Source organism: Borostomias antarcticus (genome assembly GCF_949987555.1).
Source record: "Borostomias antarcticus genome assembly, chromosome: 12".
Classification (NCBI taxonomy): Eukaryota; Metazoa; Chordata; class Actinopteri; order Stomiiformes; family Stomiidae; genus Borostomias; species Borostomias antarcticus.
The window spans coordinates 17388124-17404011 of record NC_140245.1 but is presented as its reverse complement, the minus strand read 5'-3'; the positions used below and the strand labels follow the sequence as shown (position 1 = coordinate 17404011).

The 15888-nt window shown below is 43.9% G+C and overlaps 1 protein-coding gene across 1 annotated transcript in view; it reads right to left on the bottom strand.

Moving 5' to 3' along the window:
* Positions 1 to 7296: 7296 nt before the first annotated feature.
* The window catches only part of enah (ENAH actin regulator), a gene marked incomplete at its 5' end in the record, with an annotated part of 80155 nt that continues 71563 nt past the window's right edge, over positions 7297 to 15888 (bottom strand). Inside the window, 3 exons of the mRNA XM_084447470.1 lie at positions 7297 to 8713; positions 9032 to 9089; positions 9638 to 9722. Of these exons, the coding sequence (XP_084303596.1) occupies positions 8676 to 8713; positions 9032 to 9089; positions 9638 to 9722 (181 nt within the window). The 3' untranslated portion in view covers positions 7297 to 8675. The remainder of the gene's footprint in view (positions 8714 to 9031; positions 9090 to 9637; positions 9723 to 15888) is intronic.

The window sequence follows — 15888 nt, the reverse complement described above, 5'->3', positions numbered from 1 at the left end:
ACCTGGTGGAGGGGGCAGGAGAGGGTGATGAAGAGATGGAGGAGGGATGGATGAAAGAAAGATTGAAGGAAGCGAGCAAGCTAGAAGTTTGCAGGTCAGAACTTTCACTTTCATTGTAAAATTCAATTGTATTGAAAGTTGTCTCTCATCACAGTGCAAAGCTGTTTTAAACAGAAGTCAGGTGTGGACTTCTTCCACACAGACACACTGGACCATAAACTGTGTCTGAGTCAGTTCAGTTAAAGGACAGGTTCGGAATTTAGCATTAAAAGCCATGTTATAAGGTTATTTACGATCATATACAGCGTCCGATAGCAACGTTTTGTCAAACAGTGCACTCACGAGATACAGCCCGTTGCCGCTAACACACTCAAAGGATCCATAGGTGCATAGACAATATCCCACAAAAACACCATGAACTCTCGTTACCAAAGACAGGAAACTCACAGAGTGGTCACTGGTGTCCGTTGATGTTCTGGCAGAAAAAATGCCACAAAGTATGCTTCCGATCGGGTTTTATTGATCAAATTACATCCATTGATTTGTATTGACAACAAAGCCAGAAATGTTTAGATTAATCCGCGTCCCATATTTGTGTTGATCAACAAACACTTCTACCTAACACTTATCAATGAAATACCAACTGCAAAGCGATCCTAGGCTTCTCGACTTGTTGTGTAGACCTGTGACCCAGAAGTGGCTCTTCTTCTTCTACGGTAGCCTCCAAACTCAGTCAAGACCTCCCAAAGTTCAAGAGGAAGTTTCCAAACGTATGTACTGCAAGTGAAAATAGTTCTATGCTACATGATAAATAAAACACAATCGGAAACAACGGACACCAGTGACCACTCGGTGAGTTTCCTGTCTGTTTATGGTGTTTTTGAGGGATTTTGTCTATGCACCTATGAATCCATTGAGTGTGTTAGCGGTGATGGGATATATCTCGAGAGTGCACCGTTTGACGAAACTTGATATCGGACGCTGTATATGATCAGAAATAGCCTTTTAACGTGGCTTATAATGCTAAATTCCGAACCTGTCATTTAACACTAAACGAGAACCTTTCTGTCTGTGCATGAAGACACTGGACAGGGAGAGACAGAAACGTCTGACACTGGAGACAATAGGGCAGTGAGATCAGCAGGATAGAGAGGGACAGTGAGTGTGTGAGTATGTGTGTGTGTGTGTGTGTGTGTGTGTGTGTAAAGTGACAGAACTGCTGACGTGCTCGTCCCCACCAGGTTTAGCTGTGCATGGGCCTGACTGCTTCATCCACAGCCAGTCTTTTGTCAGCCCCTCAATACCTTTGTACATGGAATTACCCTGGCATCCAGGTAAACTCTCAAAATGCTTGTCTCTAGGGTTGCACTAAAAGCCCACAAGACTTTAGCCCACTGCACTTGTTAAGGCCTTTCTTTACTTATACACTTATATTTACAAGAAATATTTAAGCTTCTCTACAAAACATTAAAGTAGTCCTTGTGAAAACAGTCAGTTCTAACTTAAATGGCTGGCACTGCTACATCCACTGCAATGTCACAGGCATTTCCTTGCAATAATGACCAAGCTCAATCACACAACTAAGCAGCAACTAAGTCAGATTTGCAAAAACAACATCAGACTGTCAGAACGGATGAAAATTCCTAAAATAGTCATGTATCTTTCCCATAACAGGACACCAGCAGATTATAAATAGAATGAAATGAAGCACCTAATCCGGCCGTTACACTTGTCTCTAATTTGGTAAAGCACATTCCATAACATCACACTCCAAGAATACAAACACACTCAGGCTTGTCACACACCCAGAGGTCTTTCTGCTGCAGTCCAGACGTCCCCGCTGTGTTCCATGTGACTGAGGGTAGTGCATGCACGCCAGCACCCAACTAGGTTGGAGAGCTCCCCCTCACACATCACAGAGCAGCGGGCGCTGGCGGGGGTGGAGTTTCTCAGTAGCTTGACTACCCCGCCCTTTGTGTCACTAGCCAGCTAGCTCGCTGACCAGGTACTTTTAATAAAGTCAGTCATCATGTGGAACGGCTGTTGTCTACGTTAGATCAGTGGTGTTTAAGCACACTATCGTTAGCTCACTCACGCTTAATTGTATTTTAAGTTAAATAGCCACGTTGAAGCGAACGCAAAAATACACATCTCACAGTCCCTGACTAATAACAATATTGCAATCAAACTGCTCTGGACATTGGATGTAGCTTGCTAAATATGTGAATGTCAGATTTCTACATTGTAAAGTTGCAGGAACACCGGTGGCCACAACGTGAAAGTAGCTGACGTAGCTCACGTAATGTTAGTCTAGCTACACGGTGGGACAACCCATTGACAGCCAAGTGTAGTTGCTGAGCGGGATTTCTAGCTAGTCGCTTGAATGCTGAATGAAACTAGTTTAAGTCCGATAACTTTGTATAGGTAATCGAATACATTATCCCATTGCAATCAGATACTGGCACGCTAACGTTAATGAATCTGCGCCTTTAATAACAATAGCTAGCTGCAAGTGACAGCGGTGTGGAGGGAAAACGTCATGTATTCAAACCTAAGATAGACTAGCGGCAGGTCAGATGGGGTAAGGTAACGTTAGTTAGCCTAGCTAACGCTACTAGCTAACATTATGTATTTAGCTAGCCAAGTTGTTGCGGTTCATAGGGGCGTTGGGCAATTGTGAATAATGCACCCATGCTATACATGTACCGTGTATCCAGCTGCAGAACATAGCCACACCGGAGGAACTCCGTGCAACTGAAATGCATTGCACGTAGCCTCACTAGCTAACTTAGCTAGCTTGCTAGAATAGCTAGGCGTCAACTACGGCGGCTCAGAGTATTCGCTGGAAAAAGAACATGCTATGATTCCATGTTTACAATTTAGCTAAACTGAAAAACGACGGTGTGTTGATATGCTCCAGTTATCATTTTAAATGTGCGAATGCTTTCACATTTTAACTGGATGTGCTACAAAAGCTTAGTATCGATATATTTTATAATGCCTCCCGTTCCATGGACAGACGTCATCCCAGCAAATAGACTGCGCCAGCAACTGTCAGTTAGCTTCGGCTTCTCTGGTCAGCCAACGTACGCTACCGGCTGATGTTACAGTAACTCAAGTTCTTAACAAAGACATGCAAAACAGATCATTTTATGCTCATTTAAGAGATTATACAAGTGCGTTTCTTACCTTTTATAAGTAACGTACAGCTCCAACAAGGAAAATCGATTTGTAACCCTTTAAAAATGCGGAACAAAAATAAATATTTTTTAAAACTGCAGCAACATTAAAATAGAGCGTGTTCTCCCACCCTCTATCGGCGAAGCCTGGTGAGTGACTATGATGGCGCGAAGCTTTCTGATTGGACCCGCTGCTGATCAGTTTAAACGGTTATATTTTCTCATTGGCTGACTGTGGATTTTAACAGAGTTTTGATTGGACACGAGAGTCACGACTGCACGTCCTCGCGCTTTGTTTACTGGTGTCGGATTACCAGCGTCACAAAATGGCGGAAGAGGAAGGATCTGCATCATGGATGTGATCTGCATTGTTGTAAAATGTCATAGGTACATTTGACGGTGTATCAGCATCACTTAGGCGATACATTTCAAAGAACTTTTGTTTTGATCATATACCGTTGTAATATTTCAGCGAGATGTATATGATATCAGTGTCTTCATTTTTGACACACATTATAGCCTAATATAGCATAGTGACATACATTTAAATGTGGATCTATAAAATGATTGTGTAATATACATATATGAATATTGAATATGATTCACGTGATACAAGTCAACATAAAAATAAAAAAAATCACCCATGTCAGTCAGCTATATCTTTATCAAGCTGATTACCTTTTTTTTTTTTTAAGAGGTGAGTTTTGTAGCCTAGATTCACAGGGGAGGTCTCATCACCAGGGAGGAGGATAGAACTCTGGTCCTATAACCGCACAACTCTGATTAACCTCAATGCACCAGTCTGCCTCTTATACAATGTTGGAGGATATTGCTTTATAAGCCTTGTGATGGATGGATGGGTGGGTTAAAGGATGGAAATTGTTGTGGTGGGTAGACTATTGCTTAAACTCACAAGCTTTGTGAGTAATTTCAATAAACCTCATCAGAACAAAATTAACAGAAAGGATGTCAACATTAGATCATCTTGTGCATCTGCAGTTTATTGCCATACACTAGGTGGGCAGAGAGGATATGTCAGATATCACCTGCAGTCATATGATTACGGAAGCAAGAAAAAAACATTCAAAATTCAAACTCTCCAATCCTGTCAGTGTTTCTCATTCCGCTCCTGCTTCCTCTCTGTGAGGTCACAGTGCAGCAGCAGCCTAGTCATCTTCCTGTTCGCAGCTTCCGCTCCCAGCAATACCTCAGATGAACTGCAGATACTCTGGCCCGACCCCAGAACCACTTGCACAGGAAGTCACGTCTCTGTGCTCCACATTGTTCTGCCCTGACTGCACTACACTGACTACACAGTACACAGCAGTAACCTCCTAGCCTGGCTAGCAACCTTCTACCTTCTACTCACCCCAGACCTGCTGCTCTCTGGGAAAGGAGCTGCGGAGGTCAGATGACTGAGCATGTGATGAGGGAAGGGCTCAGCAACTGTGCAGGGTTTCATAGATGGGAGAAGGGCTCAGTAACTGTGCAGGGTGTGTGTGTGTGTGTGTATATACTGTATATATATATAGGACTGGGCCTGCCATCTTCAGAGAGAGATTTTTCTGCTTCAGTGTTTTTGCTCTTTCATCTGAACTGAGGCAGCAGAAGAGAAAGCTGGGTGTTAAGCAGGGTGGGTGATCTAATTAAGAAGGGGATTGGACCGTCTGGGAAAAGCCCTGCTGGGAATTCCTGGGCTTAACATAAGTGGCAGATAAACTAAGGCCCTGACAGCAGTTCATCTCTGAGATTAATAGCTACTGTGAGAGTGTATTCTAGTATGTAACGTGCATTGACCAACACAGTGTATGTGACTTAAGCCATAAATAGTCAAGTGCAGTAATACTGTAGACCAGTGGTTCTTAACCTGGGTTCGATCGAACCCCAGGGGTTCGGTGAGTCAGTCTCAGGGGTTCGGCGGAGGTCAAGACACACACCCGACTCATATGATTCGTGATGACACGCCCCGCTTGGCCATCATTGGCTGCAGGTGACCACGCTACATCGCTTGACCTATCTGTGCTGCAGGGAATTTGGTGCGCTCAGTAGTCGACTTGTGACTGTTGTCATGGTACGTCGTGTGATTGTGAAAGGAACAGACTTTGTTGCGAAAATGACATGAGAGTGGCACTTGCCATGGTGAAGCTGCACATTTCTGAACTGGTCTCTGAAAGGCAACAGCAGAAGTCACACTGATTTGCAGTAAATATTCATTATTATGTTTTTGTTTTTGTGTGAAAATCATGTTTTGATGGTTTTGTTCTTTGAACACAGTGATGTTGATGCACGGTTCATTTTGTGCATCAGTAAAATATATACCTATGTTTTGAATTTGAAAAAATCATATTTTATTTTTCCAATTAAGAAGGGTTCGGTGAATGCGCATATAAAACTGTTGGGGTTCAGTACCTCCAACAAGGTTAAGAACCACTGCTGTAGACTAATGCACCTGTTACTACCTTCTTTATGTTCTCATCTGCTGTGTGGATACAGTCCATATATTCCTGGGTTGAACTACTGTAGGTTTCAAATAGAACTGAACCGCTGATGAAGCACTGAGGTGCAGATGTGTCTTCTGAGCCTGACAGCCAAGCTGAAGGCAGGTCTATAATCACACAAATGAAATGAGCTGTACCATGTATTGCAATTTTTATTTCATTTGCTCAAACAAAACAATGTTAGCATGTAAGAAAATTCTAATTAATATGAGAACGGTATGGTACAATGTGAATGATTAAAGAATAAAAAGTAAGGAAACTGAAATGAGTTTGAGACATCTCACTGAATTCAATCCCAGATTTTCAATCCTAGATCTCATTCTCTATCTCAATGAGATCGGCCCCCAGAATCAGGTCAACTTCAGCCATATGATATCAATACCTGGCTGCAGAAGTGGGTACGTTTTCTAATTTACCAAGCGGCAAGAAACCGCTCTGTAACAGAAATGCATGAGAAGCCTGTTCGTCTGGGTTCTGACGGCTAAATTCAAAAACGCTCCCTTTTTAACAACTTTTAACAGGATGCAAAAGTACAACAATGATCATGTTTGATTCGATGACAGTCGCTATAGAATTATTACTAGTCTTTAAACTGTTACTAGTCTTTGACATATTAAATGTAACTTCAGAACAAGGCACAAACCATGAAGATTCACAAAGTTATCCATTGTAGATATGAACAATATCCTTGATCAGAATCTCACACTTCCCAATCCAAGGACATGATAAAGATAGAGATTATCTTTCCTGACAATGATAAAACAAAATGCGCCCCAGTAAGAGTGACATGTTTTAACAGGAGGACTGTAGAAGCTGAAACCTTTGGTGAAGTCGCCACAATATTGGCAATGGAGGCTGCATCTTGGGTGCAGTCGCATCATAGTGTTGTCATGGATTTCTATGGGTTTTTAAAGTGCTGTTGAAGCTGTACACACTGTTCTGTGCGGAGCTGCTCCCTTTAATATCCCAGACGACACTGTAGAGACACAGCAGGAGGGTTGGGAGGATATGCTCACCTCCCCTGTGCAGTATTGATTATATAACAGAGCCCTGATCAGTCTACCTCCTTACAGACACAGTCTTGTCTAGAGTACAGAAGAAGCTACAGTTAGACAGTACAGACAGCCCTCTAACAATAGTCTCTCAGGTTCCCGCTGTTGCTCTCTTGATTGTACATCGAGATGTTAGGAAATGCTGACTCACAACTTTACAGAAACAAAACAGCTTTTTTGTCATTTTACATTTTCAAAGTTCATTCCAATACGTCAAACACAATGCAGAGGGTTGTCTTGTTTTCAGAACTGAGGGAGGAAATCAAGGCAAACGGAAAAAAACAAACACATCAGATGGTCAGTAAGCACTGCTGAAAGAGACCGAATGGCACAAGCATCGCCACAGTGACTGTGGTTACAAAATGAAGGTGAGCGGTCCCTCATCTCCTCAATCAGGAACAGCTCGACCTTCAAATAAAAAAAACTAGAAAAACAAGGTTAAGCTGCTCAGAGAAGGAACCTTGAATCCAACAGCAACGACAGAGCAGAGAACAGACCGGAAACCTGACCAGCCGAGGGTCGGTTCGCTGCTCTGTCGTTGCTGTTGGATTCAAGGTAGATGGCTTGATGGCTATAAACAGGGTAGTAGGGTAGATCACTCTGTCCCAGAGTCAGGGATGAACATGGACATAATGTTTAGGATGATGTGAGCAGGAGCACGTACAGCGCCTATGTACCACCTCCTCTTAGGGGGCTTGGAAGAGCCAAAAAGAGTGTGGCGGTGGTAGGGGGGTGCGTGGGCGGGGAGGGGGGGGGGTGCTACACTTATAGTGTGGTGTTGGGGGGTGCTACACTTATTGCTTATAAATTCATGACAATAACATTTTTCGTGGCAGCCTTGTGACCCTCACCATATAAAACCAATCATGCACCAAATGGGACAGAGGTGAGAGGGAGAGAAAAACAAACGTGTTCAAACCATAACGGTACAGAGAAGTAAAGTCCAACAGATCTATCTACAGACCTGGCCATGGTGATTGTCATGGTCAGTCAGAGGTTTGGTAAAGAGCTACAACGACTGACTTCAGAGAGGCAAGTCCCCTGGTGACATCATCAGCCAACCACAGACACACAACACAGACACGAGATGGAGAACGGCAGCTCTTCAGGAGCGCTGGGGAAAGATGCAGTAAATGATGACTAGACGACAGACCAAGAGACCCTCCTGTAGACATCTGATTAAGCTACTTGGCCGAGGTTCTACACTGAAACAGACATGATTGATCGTTTTTTGTTGCTGTTGTAAATATGTTTCTCTCTTTTGTACATATTCAGGTTAAAATAGTATTTGAGGAAGACAAGCTGAACATAGTCCTGCAGTAGTAGACTATACCAAGTGCATCAGTCTCTCATTCACACACAGAGGCTCACTATGGCCTGTTGGGAATCCCTTTCTTCTCCTCCTCTTACCTCCACATTCCTCGCTCACCAAACCCGCCTTTCTCTATGACATAACAAGCGTGTGCCATGTAGAGTTCCCCTGCACAGTGTGAACGCTGTCTGTTCGATTTCTCACACTCACGTCAATGGTTAATACAGTTTTAGAGTTCAATACAATTTAATGTTATGATTATTTGTTGTAGGTTTTCCTTGTTTTTTTGTTGTGTTACGGACAGAGAGAGAAATCTTTGCATAAAAACAGTCACTTCTCTTTAAGACTGTGTCCTGTCCTCCGGGCGAGACGCTGGGCAAAATGGTGGAGCAGGCAGGCTTCATAAGATGGACGCCAGCGAACCCACGCTACACGCCTCCCGTCCCCCTAGCTGTGTTGTCCGTCTCAATGCAGCTCCGCCCACAAACACATCCTCTGTATTAATGCGGTTGTTTTTATTGTTATCACCACCTGTTTGTTGTTTGTCCGTTTTTTTCTGTCTGGTGTATTATCGTCTGTAGTGGTGACCAGGTGCCAGGTCATGATGTCATAATGTACAGGGAGGCGCCGCCCTCTACGCTGAGCTGGACTTCCCAAGCTCCTCCCTGATGGCTGTGGAGACAGAAGAGACGCATCTGTTACTCCTGTCTGCAGAATGATGCTGTCTGTGACTAGTCAGTTACTAATCTGTTACACATATCATCTTCTTTCAGTGTTTTCAGTCAGACTAAATGGCTGAATTTCTGCTTTCATGTATACTCTTGTTTTTATTGTCTAGCAGGGAGCAGAGAGTCATTTCTCTGATGATGAAGACACGCCGCCAGCTCCTTCTCTATGTGCTCATTCAGGAAGTGCACATCCTTCCACATCCTATTAGACAGCATGCGAGGGTTTCTCAATAAATCAATCAATCATTCATTCAGTCAGTACCGTCAATGAGTTCTTCTTTCAGTTTCGACAGCTCCTTACGCATCTCGTCCAGGATGTCCTGAAAAACATTCAAAAGACTCCACTAAAGGCACAGTCACAAACACCAGCATCACCCTCCATAGCCATTTCCTCAGCTCCCCTGCAGAGGGACTGAGGACAGCGGTGAAGCTGTGAGAGGCAGCACCCCGTCCCCTGGGTCCCCTGGGTCTGCTGGGTCCCCTGGGTCCCCTGGGTCTGCTGCTGCAGATAGGGAGGGGCGCTCCGGGAGAATCCTCCCTTATCTAGCAGACTCACTCAGAGGCCAGGAGGGAGGTGTTGCCCCAGAGCCGAACTCTGTCATTGGGCACACCCTCGTACAACTCTCCTCTATGGAGGAAACACTACAGCTGGCCTACACTGTCAAAGATGAAGCCAGCCTGCTCTCATCCACAGCTGCTGTGGTAAATTTAGACCTACAGTACAAATTAATATGGGTGCTGGAACATACTAATAGGAGTCCTGCACAATAATATAGTGAGTGAATATTACATGAAGTACAGCACTGTATGTCAGTCTGACATTAATAAAAGGTTACTTCTTTCTGAAACATTGTGTTAAAAGTCCTACCTGTTTCAATCTGTCGTAGTCAACACCTTCACTTGGCACCCCGTTGGCACTTAGGGACCCAGTAGGTGTGGGAGTGGACTTCGGTCTAGACAGGAGAGGAGAGAGACCAGCACAGTTCAGCTAGAGATAGCTAGGATGGAGACCCCAACACCGTTCAACTAGAGATAACTAGCTGAACTAGATACACCTCAATCTAACATATTGACCACCACTATAACATCAACAAGCTGAGAGAAAGTGCACTGAAACCCCAAAGAAAATTAATTAATTCAAACGGACATTGAAACAGCAGCAGGTAGTAAAGTATGTGTCTGTTTTCAAATTATATTCCCTTTCTGTTTTCATTCAATATTGATCAGATTAGCATTAATCAGGGTTTTTCAGGTTTGATAACCAGGAGAATGTTGGTACTGCCCTCAGGACAAGCACACCCTGGTTTAGTACAGTGGGGGTTGCTGGGAGATCACAACCTTGCTCATCTTACTACACCTCTGCTATTATGACCTTGCTAACCCACAGCAGAACTCCTAGTCTGGGGTCATACAGTAAGTTAACGATATGAAGACACTTTCATTAACTTCATAGTCCCAGCATCCGTTCCAGCAAACCCACAGACCTCAGGAAATCAACAAACGAATAAAACAGTAAACAGTCAATGGTAAATAAACGATTGCCAATCAATATATCCATTTGTCATCAGAATTTAGGAACACTCTTCTGTAGTTAGAAGGTAGAGCATGCACACACAGTGCAGGAGCCACACACACACACACACACACACACACACACACACACACACACACACACACACACACACACACACACACACACACACACACACACACACACACACACACACACACACACACACACACACACACACACACACACACACACACACACACACACACACACACAGTGCAGGAGCAACACACACATGCACGCCTCTCTGCACAAGTGATGAGCTAGGACAGGAAACCTCTGCCAATAAGGTAATCACCGTGGGTTACCACCGGGGCGAATGATTGGAGGAAACCATTCTGTGTTACATCATCAGGAAGTTCAGTGAGCAGCCAATGGAAGCAGTAGAAAGAGTGGGAGGTGAGATGCTACTCAGGTCTCCTCTGCTTCTGAGTGAGGAGGTGGGTCCCGTCCTCTGGCCTCCTCTATAGGTCACATATTAAAAACATCCATCTACTCACACGCACACACTTACACACGCACGCACGCACACTTACACACGCACGCACTATGGGGTGTGATTAGTGCCAGCACACCATACTGAAACGCTTGACTTGCGCCTACTTAAAGGAAAATGCTCGTTTTTGACAACCTGGACCTTATTTACGACATATTATAAGAAGTTTGACCCACCAAGATCACTTTTGTGTTGTTCGGAGGCCTGTAGAAGAAATTTAAAATCCAGCGCGAGCCAGTATATCCATGTAATGGCGGCGCACGGGGCACTGAGAATGCAGTTTCTCAAAATCCATTTTCGGCCGCTAAACGGTTGTTTTCATCAATCAGATTGGATTAATCGACAGTTGAGATTCCTCAACGCGAGCCATTGTTTCGGTTTTCAAATACGTGGTCTGTAGCCTCTGTAATATGATCTTTACACGCCTCTCCCCCACTTGCTCCAGCACGCATGCGCACAGGCCAGCGCGCAGACTGGCTATTCTCCCTCACATTCTCTGCGCTACGATCGTAGTTGGTGCCGAGAATATTGTCGTCGTCATTCGTCAGCAACAATCCGAATGACGACGACAATATTCTCGGCACCAACTACGATCGTAGCGCAGAGAATGTGAGGGAGAATAGCCAGTCTGCGCGCTGGCCTGTGCGCATGCGTGCTGGAGCAAGTGGGGGAGAGGCGTGTAAAGATCATATTACAGAGGCTACAGACCACGTATTTGAAAACCGAAACAATGGCTCGCGTTGAGGAATCTCAACTGTCGATTAATCCAATCTGATTGATGAAAACAACCGGCCGAAAATGGATTTTGAGAAACTGCATTCTCAGTGCCCCGTGCGCCGCCATTACATGGATATACTGGCTCGCGCTGGATTTTAAATTTCTTCTACAGGCCTCCGAACAACACAAAAGTGATCTTGGTGAGTCAAACTTCTTATAATATGTCGTAAATAAGGTCCAGGTTGTCAAAAACGAGCATTTTCCTTTAAGAAGACGCGATGACATCAAACGTCTAAACGCACGTGTATAATTTCCATTGACAAACAATGGAGAGACAGACGTCTCATAGCTGTAACGTACCTGTCACGCAGACGCTGTGCACATGTTTACATGTATTGCGCATCGTGTGCATGACGGCAACACTACAGGTTAGATGCGCCTCACATATGCGACACCAACACTACACATGACAGTTTGGTAAAATCATAGATGTACGTACGTACGTCTTGTAATGTGTGCAGAAATTGCATAGCGACGTGTCAAACGTGCCAGTGCCTTGCTAGCGCAGCAGACGTGTTAGCGGCCGCACGTGTAAGGTCAGTTGCCTTTAAATCATAGCTGGTTCTAATCTCGTCCTTGCCAATTGGTAATGCATTCTCAATAAATGGAATTCGCACATGTTAAGCAACTTGTTTTTAATAAAGCCTATCTGAAGAACTATAAATAAATAAAGATATCTGAATGACTCTTTCTTCGCAATTCAAAACAAATGTTCAGATACACGTGTTTCTTGTCAATAGAGGGCTATCTATTTCTAAATAAAATAAATCAAATGTAGGTAAATTACCAGATGTCGTTTTGAAGCCAAATTTTATTCAAACATTGGTCCACAAAAAAACACATATAGAATAATGTAAAACTGCAAATAAAAATGAATCGAAATAAACAATAGGCCTACAGGTCTTTCTTTGGGGAGGAGGACTATGCCGTCAACTCAAGATGAGCTGGAGCGAGCGAAGACCCACTTCTGTGGTGGCGCGGGAAGGCCAAACGCTTCCCCAGACTGTAGGCTACCAGGTTGCAAATCGCTACCACTGTTTCAACTAATTTGTAACATTCAAAGCAATCACCTGATATTATAGAAATTATTAAATCAGTTGTGTAGTGTTCAGCTCAAATGAAACCATTTTGCAGTATCAATGCATTCATTTTTTTGCCTACACCAGGCTGAACACTTTCAAATGTAGCCTACAATTCGTTTGGCTATTTTTTTTGCACAATAGGCCTATTATTTCGATTTATTTTTATTTGCACTGTTTATATACATTATTCGTGATTCATCAATGGAAAGCATGATTGAAAATATTGCTCGTGTTTCCTCCCTCACAGAAAAAGACTGTCTCATTCTCTCTGTCTCTCAGAGCGGGTCTCCTGCAAGCCCCCAGGAATCGAAATCTAAAGTGAAGGCCTATTGAACCGCGCCATCTTGGCTAGATTTGTAGTCACTTGGCTATTTCCGGTTACTTTTGACTTGCGCAGTTGAGCTTCTCTGGCCGACGCGCGTCCACGCACGTTCCCGGCTCTCCCCGCTTTGATTTAGCAATGAAAACCGGCTTGCATATTAACCTGTTTTTGTCAAATATATCAATTGGAGAAATTATTTTTTGATCCTGGCATCTTAGTTTTAACAGGTTAAATATAATTGAACATGTTTTGTTTGCTAGTAGATGGTATTCATTCCGTTCGCGATAACGTTATTGCAGCCAGGCTAAATTCCTCCAGGGAGCCAGTGACAGGCGAGTTGAAGAGCTTCACTCCCCGCCAGCAGGAGCTCTGGCCGCGGCTACCGCATCTCGGAAAACCCGCTGAGTTCATGGCTGCTATTTCACACTCGCCCTTGATCAATCCCAATACCGATCCATGGTAATAATGAATCAATCGTTCAGATCAGATCGGCAGTGCTGCATGCATGTTACAACATCATTGTTAGCTTTATTAACATAACCATAGCCTACATTTATCTAGAGAGATAAATGTAGGCTATGGTTATGTTAATAAAGCTAACAATGATGTTGTAACATGCATGCAGCACTTCCGATCTGATCTGAACGATTGATTCATTGTTACCATGGATCGGTATTGGGATTGATCAAGGGCGAATGTGAAATAGCAGCCATGAACTCAGCGGGTTATCCAAGATGCGGTAGCCGCGGCCAATGCTCCTGCTGGCGGGGAGTGAAGCTCTTCAACTCGCCTGTCACTGACTCCCTGGAGGAATTTAGCCTGGCTGCAATAACGTTATCGCGAACGGAATGAATACCATCTACTAGCAAACAAAACATGTTCAATTATATTTAACCTGTTAAAACTAAGATGCCAGGATCAAAAAATAATTTCTCCAATTGATATATTTGACAAAAACAGGTTAATATGCAAGCCGGTTTTCATTGCTAAATCAAAGCGGGGAGAGCAGAGAGAGCCGGGAACGCGCGTCTACATTTCAGATAAATGTGAACTTTTTCGTGGACGCGCGTCGGCCAGAGAAGCTCAACTGCGCAAGTCAAAAGTAACCGGAAGGCCAGAAAAGCACAACTGCGCAAGTCAAAAGTAACCGGAAATAGTCAAATGACTACAAATTTTGCCAAGATGGCGCGGTTCAATAGGGCTTCATTGTTGATAGCGGCCAGTGAATGGAGTGGCTGTATCCAGTTTATATAATACATCCATGGTCTCCTGGCGCGCGTGGCTATGTTACGCAATACCTGCTTTGTGTTGCGCAATACCTCCTCCGAGAGCGAGTGAGACAGATATCTCTTCTGATATTTAGGAATAGCGGAATTAATAATGATTAAGTTGAGTCTTACAAGCCTAACATTTGGTAACGAACTATAGCAATACATGTGCTTCATTGTTTTTGATTTAGGTGATTGTCATCATTTTGCACATAATTATAACACATAGCCTACATTATGCTACAAATATAAATATAAATCACCCGCCTGCGACATCTGCTGACAGAAAAGAGCACTGCAGTCTAGACAGAAGGCCGAAATGTAAACATGTGATAAAAACGCTGATATCTAGGAAAAGTGATGAAAGGAGGGTCCTTGAATTTGATCGAGTGCAAACAATTATCATTTTGATTCACTTGTGTTCAAATTACCACCACTCGGTGCTTCTAGTGCTCGCAGTTAACACGTAAAGGCGTGTTCACGCGTGTTCTATGTTTTGAACGTTGGCACGGCACTTTTGACACGTCACTCCTAATATGTGCATCAAATACCTGACACCTAACACTACACCTTATAGTTTGATCAAACGAATAAGCGTGCGTATAGACACACGTTTGTGTGGTTTGCTAATATTATAGTGTGACGTGTGGAACGTGCCATGCCAACGTACGCAACAGACGTTTAAACGCCCGCACGTGTTAAGGCTGGCATGCCATGGTTTGACTCCTAAAACTGAAGCACATCTAGCATAATATTTAACAATGAAAAGCAAGGTCAATTTATAGGCTACACAGGACGCATAATTACGCACAGCTGGGATTGATAATCATTAGGCTATGGAGCCCATCCTAGTTGATTGTAGGCTAATTAGTGTAGCCTACACTCACAATCCCTTTTGCGCCATAGCCTACTGTATGTCAAAATACAAAATACATTCTTATACTATTATAGCCTACGTGTTTTGGTGCTGATCCTCAGCACCCCTATGCTACAGCTAGTTGATGATGCGCGCTCTTATTTGAAAATGTAGCGATAGTGGAGATAAAACGACACATATCTAGGAAAAGTTATGCAAGGAGGGTCCTGGAATTTGATTGAGTGCAAATAAATATTCTTAATTTTTATTCAATATGGACAAATGAGCCCAGCTCGCAGCTTCTAGTGCCCGCTGACTTAACACGAGCGTGCAAACGTTACATGCATGTGCGCAAAAGTGGCACGGCAGTATTTACACGTCACCCTCTGAGAATGCGAGCGACTCGTAACGCGTGCGTATATGCACGCCTATTAATCAGCTCGCCAAAGTACCTTTATACACGCAATGCAGGCGACGAAAGCACTGAGTGTTTGTTACGCTGGCACGAATCACACCCCATACACGCACACACACACGCGCGCACACACACGCACACACACACACACACACACACACACACACACACACACGCACACACACTCTCTCTCTCTTATCAGCCTGGACCTGCTGGGTCTGTCTGGCCACCAGAGTAATAATACTCCCCTACATAGACTCTCTCACTTCCTGTGTGTGTGTGTGTGTGTGTGTGTGTGTGTGTGTGTGTGTGTGTGTGTGTGTGTGTGTTTGT